General features: G+C 44.8%; 1 protein-coding gene across 4 annotated transcripts in view; it reads right to left on the reverse strand.

Moving 5' to 3' along the window:
* AGBL1 (AGBL carboxypeptidase 1) overlaps positions 1–17,698 on the reverse strand; it is a 411,962-nt gene that overhangs the window by 333,441 nt on the left and 60,823 nt on the right. For 3 of the 4 annotated variants that reach the window (XM_081838750.1, XM_081838753.1, XM_081838752.1), the window contains exons 6-7: positions 15,161–15,198; positions 3,764–3,972 (exon numbers count right to left, since the gene is read on the reverse strand). In XM_081838750.1, the coding sequence (XP_081694876.1) occupies positions 3,764–3,972; positions 15,161–15,198 (247 nt within the window). The remainder of the gene's footprint in view (positions 1–3,763; positions 3,973–15,160; positions 15,199–17,698) is intronic. The other variant, XM_081838751.1, reaches the window with a different exon arrangement.

Here is a 17,698-nt window from a genome sequence, read left to right on the forward strand (position 1 = left end):
TCAATGGTAGAGTATCTGCTTTGCATGCAGGAGGCTCCAGGTTCAATTCCCAGTACCTCCAGGTAGGGCTGGAAGAGACTCCCTGACTGACCGGTGCAAGTTAGTGTACTGAGTTAGATGGACCAATGGTCTGAACTCAGTATAAGGGCAGAGTCCTATGTCCTGTGGCCATCCAATTGCTATTGAATTGTGCCATTGCATAGGCAGCTTCCTGTGTCCCTTCAGTGTTTTGCTGAAGTGCACGTCCACTCCTGCACATTGATATAAGCATCACAGACCAAAAAGAATCTTGATGCAACCAGACACCCAAGCACCCTGGTTTTTAGTTTGGGCAGTGTTTTGTCAATGTTTGCAGATGCATGAGTAACAAAGAGCGAAGGGAGATGTGAAAGAGCTGAAAGCTGCCTGTAAAGTGCTCTGAACAAAATCCGGAAATTGAAAGGGGGAGAAATCCAGTGGAACTGGCAACTAATTGTTGCAGCATGGAATGGTGCTGTTCAGGATTTCAGTGACTCCATTCCATTGCCCACTCCACATTTTCCATTTTGTCCGCAACAGGTTGTTGGCATTCCATGTCTATTGAGGCTGTTCAGTCCTCATCCAGCTGTTTTGAAGGAGGTGTATGGTTTATTGGAGGAGGGGGGCTGCCCTAATCCCCCTAACACTTCCCTCTTGCGTGTGTGGTTGGTGCCTATTTGGCAACATTAAATAATAATAAAAATGAAACTCTTAGCTTGAACCTCAAAAGTAGAGGGACTGAGAGAACAATGGAGATTCCCCAGCGTGTTGGCTTCATTTCAGGAACAAGACTGGTTAATTCAGAAACCGCAAAAGGTTGGGAGGAAATTCACAGGAAGAGAACCTTGGACGAATCCTTACTGCTTTGGTTGTCAGCTAAGCACAAGCCTCTGCAATTCTCTCCTTACAAATTAAAAAAAAAAAAAAACACCAACCTTTCCCTGCCTGCTAAATGACCGCTGTCTTGGTGGTGAGGACAGAATTCTTAACCATTTCAGATGTGTAGTGTTCCATAATCTTGGAGGTATTGCTGGTACAGCTCACATACCCAAAAGAAAAAGGAAAAACCCGCCTCCAGAGAGGGAGAAGCAGAATGGCAACACGATCATATATCTTTGCTGCTAAGCTGCATGATGCCCATCTACATAAGAATGTGATTGGTTTTTCATCCCTGATGATTTGAGGGAAAGCCTTCCAATTCCCCCATAACAGAAGCAAAGCACGAAGTTCAGTATTGCTGTGCAGAATAGGCACGTGTGTTTATTAAGACACACAGCCTGCAACAAAATGTTGCAGTGTGTGCTCACCGTCCCAGCAGGAATTGCGCCATCCTCCAAGATACTATCAGTTCTTAAGAGCTTTAGGGAGGGCTGTGGCTCAGTGGTAGAGCATCTGCTTCGCATGCAGAAAAAGGTCTCAGGTTCAATCATCAGCATCTCAAGGTAGGGCTGGAAGAGACTCTCCATCTGAAACCCTGGAAAGTCACTGCCAGTCAGTGCAGACAATACTGAGTGAAATGGATCATTGGTCTGTAAGGCAGTTTTCTATTATTATGTATGTTTCTACTGTTGTAGATCTAGTTAGCAAATGTTAGAAATTAGTAAAATGGTAGAATTTGGATAATATTTAGCGTATTGATGGGAAAATTCTGGGCCAGTGGAAAAATTAAAGGCAAAGCTTCATTTCCAGGTCAGGGTCTCACCTAGGATAGAGACCGTTGTTTTTTTATTTTGTTTAATAATAATAATAATAATAATAATAATAATAATAATAATATACTGCCCTATACCTGGAGGTCTCAGGGCAGTTCACAGAACAAAATCAAAATATAAAACCACATAATCAAAATAAAAACAACAACCCAATAACCCCCCCCCAAAAAAAGAACCTAAACGAACTACCTGTTTCTGGTACCCAAAAACCAGTTCACTCCTTTTGTTCCACCCTGCCAGTCTTGGGAAGAAACTAAGCACAAAGCTTGACTCAGTACAGTCAAACTTCAGTTGTTGAATGTAATCCATTCTGGAAGACTGTTTGACTTCCGAAATATTCAACAACCGAGGTGCAGCTTCCAGTTGTTAGCAAGAGCTTCCTGCACTCAAGCGGAAGCTGTGTCGGATGTTCAGGTTCCAAAAAACGTTCAAAAACCAGAGCATTTAATTCCAGGTTTTTGTCATTCAGAAGCCAAAACATTTGAAAACTCTTGCTCTTTTGGTGGCGGGTAGAGATCACTCAGGGTCCAAAGACTGAGCAGAATCGACCACAAACACCCCCGTGATCGACCAGCTGGGGATGCCTGTTCTACAACATCAGAGGTGGGGGGCGGTATTTCAGCCTGAGGGCCACATTTCTCTCTTTTTTTAAAAAAAAATAAATTTTTATTTGTTTTCCAAACACATAATTAAAAACAAACAATAAACAAACTAAAAACATACAAACATATAAACATGTATAATTCCGTTATCTTGTTTTCATACACCTTATTTCTCCGACTTCCCCGTACCTCCCTTTTACTGCATCCTTATTTTTTACATTTCTTTAGCAACTCTCAATAATTAATTATTTGATTCACTTTCATTACAATCCTTTTTCTTTAACTTATTAGTTACAGCTGCAATTCTCTATTTCTTATTCCCTGACATCTAGCACTCCTCAATTTTACAATAATTTTTAAGATATATCTTGAATTTATTCCAGTCTTCTTCCACTGTCTCTTTCCCCTGGTCACGAATTCTGCCGGTCATCTCTGCCAGTCCCATATATTCAATCACCTTCGTCTGCCATTCTTCCAGAGTAGGTAGTTCTTGTGTCTTCCAATACTTTGTGAGAAGAATTCTTGCTGCTGTAGTCGCATTCATAAAAAACGTCCTATCCTTCTTTAACACCAACTGGCCGACCATACCCAGGAGAAAAGCCTCAGGTTTCTTAGAAAACGTCCGCTTTAGGACTTTCTTAATTTCATTATAGATCATTTCCCAAAAGGCCTTAATCCTCGGGCAGGTCCACCAAAGGTGATAAAAAGTACCTTCAGTCTCATTACACTTCCAGCATTTATTATTGGGCAAATGGTAAATTTTTGCAAGCTTGGCTGGGGTCATGTACCACCTATAAATCATTTTCATTATGTTTTCTTTTAAGGCATTACATGCCGTAAATTTAACTCCAGTGTTGGATGTTCAGGTTCCGAAAAACGTTCAAAAACCAGAGCATTTAATTCCAGGTTTTTGTCATTCAGAAGCCAAAACATTTGAAAACTCTTGCTCTTTTGGTGGTGGGTAGAGATCACTCAGGGTCCAAAGACTGAGCAGAATCGACCACAAACACCCCCGTGATCGACCAGCTGGGGATGCCTGTTCTACAACATCAGAGGTGGGGGGCGGTATTTCAGCCTGAGGGCCACATTTCTCTCAAGGCAACCTCCTGAGGATCACATGTTAGTGTTGGGTGGAGCCAGAATCAAAAGTGGGCAGAGCAAATTTAAATTTGTTGTAGACAAGTTTCTACATTCACACCCACACACCCCTCTCTGTCTTCCATCCAGGCATGCAAGAGACATCAACAGAATTCAAGGACAAGCACTTGGGGGGCAATGCTGGGCAAATGAGAGGTGTGGTCTGGGGAGAGTTCAAAAACCCTCCTTTCATCCCCTGGGGCCTGAGGTTCTCCCACTCCCACTTTAGAGGAAAGCAACCTTCAAATGCAATCCCAACGGATGCCAGGGCTTCTGCAACAAATGTTTGATCACCTGGGTTGTTTGAAAGAGAGTCTCCATGCCACGTGCGAGGAGGAACGCTTCTCTGCCAGACCGAACATTGGTGATGTGCTTGAGGCAAAGCAGGAGACCCCTTCGGATGTGGACATAACTGTTGGAAGTATCGTGGTGATGCCAGTCCTGGTACAGCCGGAGCAGTTTATGAATATAGCCTCTGTTCACGGCTCGCCGGCTATTCGACTCTGAAAGCAGAGGACAACAGGTGACTTAGCAGCTGCTGGGAAAGTGCGCAAATGAGGACACAGCTATCATTTACACAAATGCATGCATTTTGTTCCATCCGCCATGCTGTTTCTCAGGGCTATTAATATTTGCAGGTGTAAAAGCGATTCTACCAGGAGATTTCTATTTTCCACTGACAATGCATGACCCAAATCAAAATCTGTCTGGTTCCATGCAGACTTCCCTCCCTCATTGTCTTTGTAGTTGTACACTCTAAGCTGAGCTATAACTATAAGCACTCATCTTTTCCCCCTTGGGAAAATGCATCATAGATTTTGTAGCTGTAAAGATGCATAAATTTCGTTAGGTGCCATGTATTTTTTTAACTCCAGTGCTTAAATGTCCACTGTATCTTTGCAAAGAAGGAGGATGTGGAGCAAAGCAGAACTGGCCACACCTTTGTCACCTTATTGTTCACACCCCCATGATTTCCTGGTCCAGTAGGCACCATTCATCACTGCTGATACAGTAGATGAAAGTTAAATGTATTATGATGCAAGACTATGCAATGCTTGGCGATAACTTCTGGATGAGAGAGCAATGGCTCTGACAGATGCAAGGCTGATTTTGCTTAAACCCACCCTAATGAAATTATCCATTTCATAAATCTCAAGCAAAGCCCTAACCGACAGCATATCATACAGCCCATGTGGCCCCATATCATTCCATGAGTTTGTGTCTGGCTTTGGGAATATGTGCTCCCATTCTAAGGGTCTTTTTTTTTAATAAAAAAAAGGTCAGAATCATCAAAAGCTGTCAGAAGCATGGTAATCAAAGAGACCATTGAGCACACCTTCTTGAATCACAATCATAGGGGCTACGATCATTCAGACTGTCTGGTTTGTGGCTTAAGTGTTTTCAAGTCTACTAAGGCACCAATCCTTTGTGACATTATCAAATTGGCCCACAGATACCAATGAAGCCATAAACAAGTGAAAGGACAAGGTTAACACCAGCTCCATTTGTCAGACCAGTCCCAGCTTCAGAGATAACCATCAGCGTGTGTGACATGAATATCTGTGCTAGAAGCAGAGCCTTTCCAACCATCACCCCAAAGCTGTGGAATGAGAAATTGTTCCTCCTTGCTTTTGTTGAAAGAAGAGATCATGGACCTTCCTTTTTTCCCACCTGGTTCTCTCAGTAGGTTGTTGCAGGGACCAGTAAAGGCCTCTTATATGCCTGCTCAGGTTGTCCTTTTATATACCTGCTGGGATTGACAAGGCATCTGACCCTCACCTGAATCTCATAACTCTCCGGACAGGTGATTTGGTCTGCAGCCACAGTGTGGAAATAAAGGAAGAGATTGCCCACCAGATACCAGGCACTCTACTATTTAAAATAGGCCCCAGTGTTTTTGTTACAATCCCCTTCTCAATTAAGTAATCAATTTTAATCTAGAATTTAAATTCTCAAAACTTTTTTATTTGTTAATTTGAGCAAGTAAACTATTGCTCTCACTTCATTACAAACAGTATTTCTACCTGCAACACACTTGAGCAAACCCACTTCTCTTCCTTTCACAGATATTTTGTTGTCATTTGCAACTGTATCTGCCTCTAATTAGTTATCATTTAACTCTTTGGGGAAATAATTAGCATTACACATCATGTGCATGGAAGTTGCCAAACCAATTAACCAACAAGAAGGATTACTGTTACTAGCACCAGTTTTCCTCTAACTTAATATTGCTGGATAGTTTTGATGAACTGCCAAAGCATTTTTAGTTTGCTTTCTGTTGCCACCCTGGAACTTTCCTTTATTAGTGCCACTTTGTTTTGTACGATTCCTTGCAAATGAAGGAAAACAACTTTTCTGCTTGTACATGTTGATAATATAATTTTGGTTACTGAGAACAAACAAGATTGTACAAAAAAAGATTGGGCGGAGGCCTGGCCAGGACATAGGTGTCTTGACTGTGACAAAGGTGACCTGTGTGCTTGCTTGATTAACAGCTGTTGGGAACTTCAAGGTCCCTGCTCTCCCTTCATATGGCCTTGGTACTGGACCTGGAGACTCCAATAGAGAGCATTCCATGTCAAGAAGGAGGGCAAGTGGGCATCCTATCAAGTGACAGAGCAGGAGCTACACAGAGCAGGGCCTTTTCTCTGGTGGTGCCCATTGTATGCCTCACTCTTCCCAGACCTTCTCTCTTTTGGCCTGTATTTTGGAGCTTTATAATTTAGGAAGACTTTGGAAGAACTGGTTGACAAGTCTTATTAGTTGCTGAAGTATGAGCGGATTTTATTTGCTGCTATTCTGTGCTTCTGGTGCACCAGGGTTTACACCATCATAATAGAGTTGGCCAGGATGCCAGAAGGGATACAATTTATGAGCTTTCTCCATTATCTGCAAAGCAGGGGGTGTTCAGTCAACAGTGCAAAGGCTGGGCTGAAGCATTCCCTGCTGGTTACCTGCTTTCAGCAATAGGGGTCGCTGTTTGGTAGTACCGAATTGGTTAGCTGTCAGATTTTAGAGCTCCCTATTGGTGGCTCTTAGGTAATTCACAAAATACAGAGTCCATTCATAAAACACAGTGTTCATTCATAAAGCAGTAACATAAATCTCCATTGCTACATATTGGGTGTATATTTCAGCGGATGAACGTACAGGTTTATGGCCATGCTGTAGTGTAGTGCTTAAGCGACTGTGAATAAAAGGTGGCTGGGCTCATTGTCTCAGGGTTTGGGGTGGGGGAGCAGTGACAAAACTGATTTCCAATAAATGCGCCCCTTTATTTCCATAATAAGTCCTTGGGTCCGTATTCTAAATAGTGACACTAGGGACTTAGAAGGTGCAGGGTTTGTCAGTCCAAACCCTGCACAGTTCCATCAGGGCTGACCTTAAGGTAATTGGAGCAACTGGGCAATATTGGGCCCCGTGTGCCACTCCTAAGGGGGCCCTGCACTAGGGCAATCTTGATGGATTTTATTTGTATTTATAAGATTTTGCAGACTTTGGCTGTGAACTGGGGCCCGGGGGGGGATTCAAGTTGCGACCCACTGCTTCAAATTGGGCCCCACTGGCTAGCCCTGAGTCTCATAGTTGCTGGGCCTGAGTTGCCCTGCCCTTGCATGAAGTCTTGGGTTTGCAATTTTGGGAGAGGGGAGACTGTGGCACTGGGGAGAGGGCAGGCTGGTGAGGCCCCCTAGACTTAGAGGCCCTAGACTTCAGCCTACGTAGCCTATACATAAATCCAGCACTGTGGGAAGGACCCCATAATCCCTGGGGAGGCAGTGCTAGTCAGTGTAGACCATGGATAGGCAAACTAAGGCCCGGGGGCAGGATCCAGCCCAATCACCTTCTAAATCCGGCCCATGGATGGTCCGGGAACCAGCATGTTTTTACATGAGTTGAATGTGTGCTTTTATTTAAAATGCATCTCTGGGTTATTTGTGGGGCATAGGAAATGGTTCATTTTTTATTTATTTTTTCAAAATATAGTCCGGTTCCCCACAAGGTCTGAGGGACAATGGACCAGCCCCCTGTTGAAAAAGTTTGCTGACCCCTGGTGTGGACAATAGTATAAGGCAACTTCCTATCTTTTCTATAAATTCCACAATGTTTTATCTTGTTTTTCTTGCAAATAAAGAGTTATCTGACTCAAAACACACTGGATGATTTGTGGATGACTTTTCTTTTTTAAAAAAAATAATAATATTTATTCCAGTTTTAAAAATTACAAAAGAAAACACTAGATTAAGCAAGAAAAAAACAAGACCATGAATACAGACAAGCAAAAAAACCCCCAGAAAAATACAAACAATTAAGAAAAAAAGAAAAAAAGAAAAAAAGATGACTTTTCTTTAAGATCTTTCTTCTGCCACCTTAGGAACAGTCATTTTCTGCTTTGGAGAACATTTTGAGACTATAATTGCCGGTCTCTTTAAATTGCTCATTGTCACTGTTGTTGTTTTTTCTCAGAAAGAAGCAGAGCAATCCGCTTTCCGGGGCCCCTCCTCTTTTTTCATTTTTTTTTTCCTTCTTCCCATAACCACCAAGCAAATGCCTCCAAGATCCGCTTCAGCTCGCTAATTTCCTTTAAAAGCTGCACAAGTTTCTAATGCTGGTGAATGCTGATAGTCGGCAGTGACAAATATGACCAACATTAGATTAAAATAACTGGGTGATAAACAAATTACTCACTAAAAATAAATATTGGATTAAGGGCTTTGGAGGGTAGCATAGTTATGGTAAGAGTGCCACCATGTGGAGCCAGGAGACTATCGTTTGGAAGGAAAGAGAAGGTGGTGGGGGAGGGGAGGCAAGCAGTGACAGCTCAAACTGAATCCTACAGTCTTTGAATTAATGCACCAGTTATTTAAATTGCAATGTTCAGAGTGTGTGTGTGAATTTGTGTTTATTTATTTTTAGAGTGACATTTGGCATGTATGTGTCTGTGCACACGTGATCCTATGCACATTAACTTGGAAGTGAGCCCACTGAGTTCAATGGCACTTACTCCCTAGCAAGTGTGCGTAGGATTGCAGCCCTGTTTATTTCATGCATTCCCTATTTCCCTAGTGGGTTAAAGCTCCCAAGGCAAACTGCAATATACAAAGGGAGGCATCCAAGTCAGTGCAAGGATTGACGGTTGCACAGCAGAACTTCCCCTCCTCTCCTCCCACCATGTGCCCCTTGAATCTGTTCTAGAGGCAGATTTGTGGAAGGTATGGGGCACAAAGGGAGGATAGAGGGGAGGTCTATTGTGCAAGCCTAAATCCATGCACAGATGGGACTCTTTGGTTGGATTATACTGCCCACACAGTGCAAAACCTCTAACTTTTATAACAGAAGTAATAGCTCCCAGTTAAGTGTTGGATGGTTCTTAGGTTGCTCTGTTGTTTTCATAACACATGGGGTCACTCCTGTCATTAGGCAGAGTGAGGCAGCTGCCTCAGGTGTAAGAAGCTAGGGGGTGGGCAGCAGCAGTGAGGTGCTGGAGAGGTGCATGCCATGTGACCTGCCTTGCTGAAACATGTCCTAGAGTCATTTTCAGACTTTTGCTTGCCAGGTTGGATGATTGGGAGTGGGTGCGATGGGTGGGTTTGAAATTTACATTCATTGCTTCATCCACATCCAGCTTTGCACACCACTAGCATGTCTTCCCAGAAGGAAAGGTGGCCCTCTAGCTGAAAAGTGTTCCTCGCCCCTTCTGTCGGGCAAATGTGTCTGAAGAAATGTGTCTGAAGAAAGATGAGAAATTCCCACATGCACCACTCTGGGCTCTGTTTCAAAACCAAGGATTTGTGACTTCAGTGACTCCTAATGATTAGTCCAAATTGTATTAGCATTTTATACCTTGGGCTGACATGGTACCCTGTATATGTTGTGGACTACAACTCATCCCTGTCGTCCCCGACCATTGGCTGATAGTAACTTGACTCCAACAACATCTGGAGGGCATCATATCTGATCAAATATCATCTACTCTGACTGGCTCTACCTCTCTAAGGTCTTAGACAGATGTATCCCATCTCAGCTTAAGATGCTAGAGATTGAGCTTTCTGCATGCTAATGTGTTTGCTCTTTTGCTGAGCTGGGACCCACACAACCTAGCAAGATGCTGTTCATTAAGTCACACCAGAAGTCTATCTAAGCTACTACTATCTGCTCTGATGAACAAGACTTCTCCAAGCAGAGATTTTAGCCAGGCTTCCTATTAGTGGTGCTCTCAGGGAAGGACTTTTGTGCAAATCCAAACAAAGCGGGGGGGGTAGCCAAATTTTGAAGTAAGTTTCCATCTCAAGACAGAAGTGGGACCATGCTTTACCTAGTTCCGCCTTTGCCAACCTGGTGCCCTCCAAATGTTTTGGATTGCAACTCCCATCAGTCCCAGCCAGCACTGCCTGAAATTAAACAGTGAGTGGAGCCTATTTGATCTCAGTTGGGAGGCAGTTCCACAGAACTGAGCCCAGCGTTACTGAATGTACAACTCATGGTGAATATAACCTGTGAATCTACATCTCACTAACAGAGAGTCCTGCAAATCAGGCAAGGATATAAGAAATCATTAGGTATCCCGGACCTAAGTTGTTACAGGCCTTGTAAATTGATAGTAGCATATGGGCAGCTAGTACAAGATTTTAAGGACTGGAGTTATGTGCTGGAGGCAGAGGCAGTTTTAGTGTACCACAACCGGTTCGGCCGCACTGGGCACCACACAACCGGGGGCACCACAGCAATGCCATGGAATAGGGCAAGAGAGGCAAGATGCACTGAATTTTAGCATCACATGGAACACTGCTGAAATTTGAGTGTCTGCCACTTCTGGTGGTGCTCTGTCCTCCCCCCCCCCCCCCCGCCCAACAGTCTAGCCACAGCATTTTGCACTAGCTGAATTTCTAGCCAGGCCCAGGGGTAGAATAGTAAAGGGTGACCTAACTGTACAACTGCATCCCACCCGAGAACCTGAAATTCAATTGGAAATGCCAGAAATTGAACTTAGGACCTTCTACTTGCAAAGCATGCACTCTGCCACTGGTCCGCACCAACTCCACATTGTTGCCTTGGTATTTATGCTCAACAAAGGTACCCTCCTAGCCTTGTGATCTGTTCTCTGCCTCCTTTTGCCCTTTCCTTATTTTTTTTGCCAAGACTCCAAACTCAAACACTAATATTGACTAGCCTTCTGGGTCAAAAACAGTAATGTCAGGTCTTGCTACTGACAATCAAGCTGCAACGCATGCACACTCGCAAATACCAGAGGGGGAACAAAACCTGACTTGTGGAATTTTCTCCCACGTACAGTGACTCCTGTAGCATATGTCTGACCAGGTGTTGTTGTGTTAATGCTGCATCTCTACTGCCGGTATTACTACAATACACACCACACAGTGCTATGCCGACGTAATAGATACCACGTCTTCCACTCTGTGCCAGGTGTAGCTGTAGTCATGCCAATATCAGCAGGGACACCACAGAGATTTCAGGCTCAGCTGAAGTCATCAGGAAGAATCAGCTGTTCTGTATGTTTGGAGGTCTTCTGGAAGCCCCTCCAAATATATAGAACAGCTGATTCTTCCTGATGACCTCAGTTGTATGTTTGGAGGCCCTACCATTTAAGGAGAGTGAGCCACCTGAAGCAGAGTTTCAGGGCCAGCCCTATCAATAGGCAGAGGAAGCAAGTTTGGAACTAGGACATAAAGCTAAACTATGCATAATCAAAAAAGAAAGCAAAAGCTTTTGATCACTTCCTTGTGGCCACATCAGAGGAGGAGAGAGGAGGAAGTGGCTAGGTGTGATGTTTGAATGCAGCCAATACTGCTACTCAAATCTGTTATCTTTGTTTACACACACACATACACACACCCTCTATAAACAGATAACAGGTTTCAGGATTGCTCCCTTCCCCAATCTCCAGTGTCCTCCAGAAAGCATCTTCCCATCAAGACCCATTCCTTCACCATCTTTGGCCATTACAAAACACTGACCAAACACTGGTGTACTGTGCTCAGGCTTTGCTTTTCAGGGGAGCCCATAGTGAGAATCTCACAACCCTTTTAGAGGACAATTTAAGTGCATCTTTAACCAGAACACCCTTCCTGCTTTTAAATGAGTATAAGACAAGCAGAATATACACTGCAGAGTAAATGAGAACATTATACAGCAGGTTTATTGAAGAAAAACAATCCTCCAACAATGTATAACAGTGGGAAATAGGAAGTGGCTCAGATACTGACCCTTGGTGCATGAGACTAAAGGGCTACAAGCACAGGGATCTTCATTTTAACCGTTGAAAAGTATTTCAATGTGCTTGTGGAGGGTGTGGAATAGCACCCACAGTGGCCAAAGTGAAAGATAAATTGAGAACCTACATCTAAGTCTAACTGACTCCCTCATCAAACCAACCCATGCAGAGGGTGGCTTGGCTTGCTTACATGAATAAACTGGAGTTAACCAATGCCTGCCTTCTGCTTCCTCATCTTTGCTAGATTAACCACACAAGTGATCCCAAACAGTCAGGGATCACACCATGAATGGTCCCTTGCTTGGATGGGCCACTGTGGTGTGGCTTCATGTTGATAACACTGAGGGGGAGGGCAACTCCCCCCCCCAAAAAAAAATATAGAATCATAGAATCATAGAATCATAGAATCATAGAGTTGGAAGAGACCACAAGGGCCATCGAGTCCAACCCCCTGCCAAGCAGGAAACACCATCAGAGCACTCCTAACATATGGTTGTCAAGCCTCTGCTTAAAGACCTCCAAAGAAGGAGACTCCACCACACTCCTTGGCAGCAAATTCCACTGTCGAACAGCTCTTACTGTCAGGAAGTTCTTCCTAATGTTTAGGTGGAATCTTTTTTCTTGTAGTTTGGAACCATTGCTCCGTGTCCGCTTCTCTGGAGCAGCAGAAAACAACCTTTCTCCCTCCTCTATGTGACATCCTTTTATATATTTGAACATGGCTATCATATCACCCCTTAACCTCCTCTTCTCCAGGCTAAACATGCCCAGCTCCCTTAGCCGTTCTTCATAAGGCATCGTTTCCAGGCCTTTGACCATTTTGGTTGCCCTCCTCTGGACACGTTCCAGTTTGTCAGTGTCCTTCTTGAACTGTGGTGCCCAGAACTGGACACAGTACTCCAGGTGAGGTCTGACCAAAGCAGAATACAGTGGCACTATTACTTCCCTTGATCTAGATGCAATACTCCTATTGATGCAGCCCAGAATTGCATTGGCTTTTTTAGCTGCCGCGTCACACTGTTGGCTCATGTCAAGTTTGTGGTCAACCAAGATTCCTAGATCCTTTTCACATGTACTGCTCTCAAGCCAGGTGTCACCCATCTTGTATTTGTGCCTCATAGAATATGACTGGGGAAAGGTGATAATTCTCAGCAACACCATTGGGGGGAAAACCTTTGTACTGTTGTCTCAGCTCTAACTAAGCTTCAGTGATATGAAGGTCCTGGAGATGCCCAGGAAAAAAGGATAGCAAAGGGAAACTCTTCCCTTCCCTTACATTCGTTTCCGCTCTGGAGCGGCCTGATCATCTCCCTTATTAAGATTTAATGTCTGAGCCAGAAGGTGTTTCCTTGTTGCAATAATTTGACCTTTAAGTGCCCAGGTTAATGCCAGAGTATTATTTGCAAACGGAGAACATGAACTGCCTCATTTAAGTACAGCTTTCTCTGGATCCAATTTTTCACCAATGCATTCATTCCTAATGCTCATAAAAAACAAGGAGAGAGGGAGGGAGAAGGAGACAGGGGCAACGAGGAAGAGAACGAGATCATGGGTGAGAGAGAGAGAAAGGACAATACTTGCATTGTGATTTATAGTCGGGAAGATTGTCTGCAATGGTAGAGCACTCTTTCTTAATCAAAGCTTTATTAAATTCTGGTAATAAAAGGCTAAGTGTTTTTAGATGGGGAAGAGGCATAATAGGGTATAGCATTCTCTTCACGAACATTCATCCTGAGTGTGCGTGGGCTCATATAAAAGGCCTTTCCGTCTGACAGATACTCTAAAGCGTAGATACAAACTGTCGCATATCAGTTCGGTCATGATGTTCAAATTCCCCTACCCCTCGCACCCCCTTGGCCATTTCAGATTGGATCAGAAATGAACAGAAGTATCCCCCCCCCCAAAAAAAAAATATATATATATAATCAGGAAATGCACCGATCCAGATTAACACACCCAAGTCCCACTGGAACTGGTGGGACAAAAGGCAAGGAACCCATGTACAGTGGTACCTCGGGTTACATATGCTTCAGGTTACATACGCTTCAGGTTACAGACTCCGCTAACCCAGAAATAGTACCTCGGGTTAAGAACTTTGCTTCAGGATAAGAACAGAAATCGTACTCTGGCGGCGCAGCAGCAGCAGGAGGCCCCATTAGCTAAAGTGGTGCTTCAGGTTAAGAACAGTTTCAGGTTAAGAACGGACCTCCGGAACGAATTAAGTACTTAACCCGAGGTACCACTGTAGTAGATGGAGCAAGATCCAATTGCAGTTAGAGCCAACGAATTCTAGTTTTGTTCCCAGCCTCCTCCCTGCTGAGTTCTACAAAGGCAACACACAGACTAAGCTGGAGGAAGCTTGCAACCAGAGACATCCTGTGGACTAGCTGTAAGCAAGAAAGCAGGGCGGGGCGGGCAGGGAGGCTGACTGAGGTTGGCTGGGCAGTGCAACGCTTCTCCTAATGGACAGTGCCAGGTCCTTAAATCCCTCCAAAATCCTCTTATCCACTGCAATGCGTCCTTAAACTCTCTTAAGGTGCTGCCCCCCACCCAGCCCACGTCTGATAGTTAAGTCTTTATTGACAAAGAAGCACTCACAGCAGCTCTCGCAGTGCTCCAAGATACACAGACACTTCTAGACTCCAGGCAGCTGTCCTGCCCTGAAAAGCAGTTGCAGCAACAGGGGCACCACACACACATACACACAGCTTGTGTATCTGACGGGGGGGCACACACATGTAACCTGAGGCTCTGCCTACATGGAAGCAATCACTGCACTTCCCTCTTCAAGCCCTTCCAAGAGACAGGGGGTGGGGGTGGCAGGCAGCCTACTGGCCCATCCCTTCCCTGAACACTCTTCCTCCTCTGCTACATCCGGCATCCCTCCCTCCCTCTCGGACAGCTCTGTCCCTTCCTCCTGCTGCTGCCCTGGCTCCTGCCACACAGCAGCTCACCGGGGTCTCTCAGGCAAGGGTCTTCCCCAGCCCTGCCTGGAGATGCCAGAAATCGAATCTGGGACCCTCTGCATGCAAGGCTCTAACCCCAAGCCAAGGGCCCTCCCCTATGGTCACTGCCAGTCAGAGTAGACATCGCTGGGATAACAATGGCATGTCTCAGGAGAAGGCAGCTTCACAAACATCAGAGCAGTTAAGATATTAATCTTGCCATTTTAGAAATGGCACCCCGGGGGGCATTTTCCCCTCTTACTGCTTTTGTAAGTTATGCATTTTGAGGCACAGTAAATAAGGTAGGACATGACCTAAATATCACATGCAGCCTCCTCTCTTTTCACTGTATTAGTCCTCTGTGCCCTGTTTGCAGTTTCAGACAAGCAGTACTGATTAGGATGAAGGAGGAAAGAGGATATATCTTTGGGGAAACAGGAACATTTCTACCTACATAGACAGTGCAGGAAAGGGGAGGGGTGGGGTGGAATTCAGCGAGGAGGTGGAAAAGCTTACTTGATTTCAACAAAGCTGCCAGAGCTTCAACTGCTGCCCTGGGGAAAGAAAAGAAAAAGAAGGGAAATATCATTTTCTTCCATAATTTCTGTAACCTTTGGCTTCATAATCTCTCCTGCGGTTCCCCCAGCTACTGCAAACTGAGCAGAAGAGCTCTGTGGAAAAACCATCACACTTCCATCATCTTGCACCAGCTTGCAAGGCCTTATCCTTTGCGTTTGGCTCAGTTCTACAATTAGCCTTCTAGCCTTGCATTAGCGTTACACTGATCTGTAGTGACCAGTCAGTAGAAACAGCTACCCAGTGCGTCGTAAGGAATTAGGTGGAATGCTTTTCTTGACACAACTCCTCCAGATCTCGCTCTCTTTTGCTGTCTAGGAAGCTCCCTGAGACCAAGTCAGACCACTGGGTCCATCTGGCTCAGTGCCAGATACATAGGCCAGCCGTTGCTCTCCAGGAATCTCTCCTAGCCCTACAACGAAATGGCAGGGGTTCAACCTAAGACCTTCTGCATGCAAAACAGATGCTCTGCCCCTGAGCCGTGCCCCTTCCCCCAATCTCTCAGTGCTGGGAGAAACTGGCTCTGAATTTCAGTGAACTTCCTGGTGCCTAAGCCATGACTGACCACAAAATATTTCCAGGAAGTACATTCTGGGATTCTAGCCGGGAACTTGTCACTGGTTTTCTAAACCAGTTGCATATCTACACCACAAACATAAATATAGAACTAGATATATGTGTCAGGTTCTGGGCAGAGGAGGAGTGGTGGAGACCACCTCCCCAGCCTGACCCTTCCAGAGAAGAAGGAGACAGTTCAGAATTACAACAGGGGTTTGAGGAAGATAACAGCTCAGAGGCAGATGGGGGGGGGGAGCTGGGAAATAATGGGAGAGGAGGAAGAATAAGCACCAGAGGGTGACAGCTGATGGACACAGTGTCTTTAGAAAGCATTCCCCTTCTCCCAGGCACTGAAAGTAGGAGAGCAAAGAACTCAGAGGCAGAGGGAACTTCTCAGCACCCATAGGGATGACGCATGAAGGGAGAGAGGGAGTGGTTGGAGACTCACTCAGGGCAATGCCATTATTTCAAGAGGATGCATTTCCAAGCCTCTCTCTGTGAATATTGAATAAACAGCAGTTGGTAAGGACTTTTCCTTGCCTTATCCATTCCTGGCAACCTACCATAGGAGGTTGGCTCCTCTGCCACTTGACAATATGCATCTTGTATATCTTGATTTTTACCTTTTTGTTCTATTACTGTTCTTATATTTGGGTTTTTAATATTTATTTTTATTTTATTTCTGTTATCTTTGGGATAAAAATGTCTCAAGTTAATATAATAAACACATTAGCATAATAACTATTATTAATATTGTAAAATATCATTAGTGGTACTGAAAGCTGCTGGGTGGCCCACCAGGCAGCCCAACTCCCCCTGTCTTTTCCCCAGCAAAGCACATCTCACAGAGGGGGTGTTCACACAGTTACAAGTTATGGCAGCTCCTGTGTGCTCCTGTCACTGTGCTTTTTAAGCTGGGTTCACACAGCATTAGTCACAATCCATCTGCATCCTGTAAGTCAGTCAGTCAGTCAGTCAGTCAGTCAGTAAGCAAGTTCCTAGCCTCACATGCTAACCATTTAACCACACAGCTCCACTGTATACATAACATCTATTCCCTCACTGAATTTCAAAGATGGAGGACTGGTACTTCCAGGTCAGACGTAATGCGGAAAAGTGCCGAAATGCCATTGTTGGGGCAGCTAGCAAAGCAGCTGAAAAGACAAGTTTCTGGAGCATAATGTTGCTGCTCTGTTTCCCTGCTTCTAGGAAGTTCTATGTGTCCACAGCATGCCACATACTGGCATCTTCAAAGCCCCACATGCCCGCTGCGTTGTTTCACCGAAATCACTATATAAACAAAGCCTCCGATAAATCGCATTAGCTTTCTCACCAAGCCAATTATCAAGCTGCAGTTGGAAATAAATATTTTATTGCCATTCAGCTGCCATTTATCGCGTATTCAGCTCGGCAGCCAAGCAGAGGCGAGATTGCGGGGCAGAGAAGCCCACTAGCACCCGCTGTTCCAAGGCTGGCCTTCTTCCTTGTTTACAATGCGATCCCACCCCCCTCCCCACAAAATGAATCAATTGGAGTCCAGAAAAAGCTTTGCAGACAAGCAACAAATCACCATGTAAAAGCCAGCTGGGCTGATGCTTCAGTGCACTGATTGAAAACTAGGGCAGTGATCAGAGCCGCAGAACAGGAAGAAGAAGGAGAAAAAATTATAATGGCCAGGTGGTTACCGAGTGGTGGCCAGTGAGACACCAGCCAGTTTTGTCTATCAGAATGCCACCTGATGGAATGGGAATGAGCAGACTGTGCCAGGAACACGGCAGTATTTCTTTGCTACATCTCCTTCTGTGTGCACCTGTACATCTCTGCACAAATCAGAAGTGATGCATAAATGACAACGGGATTTTAACAAGGAAGATGGGGAACATCTGCCCTGTGCCGAACCAGACCCACGGTCCATCTAGC

This window comes from Podarcis erhardii, assembly GCF_964252035.2.
Source record: "Podarcis erhardii genome assembly, chromosome: 14".
Taxonomy (NCBI): domain Eukaryota; kingdom Metazoa; phylum Chordata; class Lepidosauria; order Squamata; family Lacertidae; genus Podarcis; species Podarcis erhardii.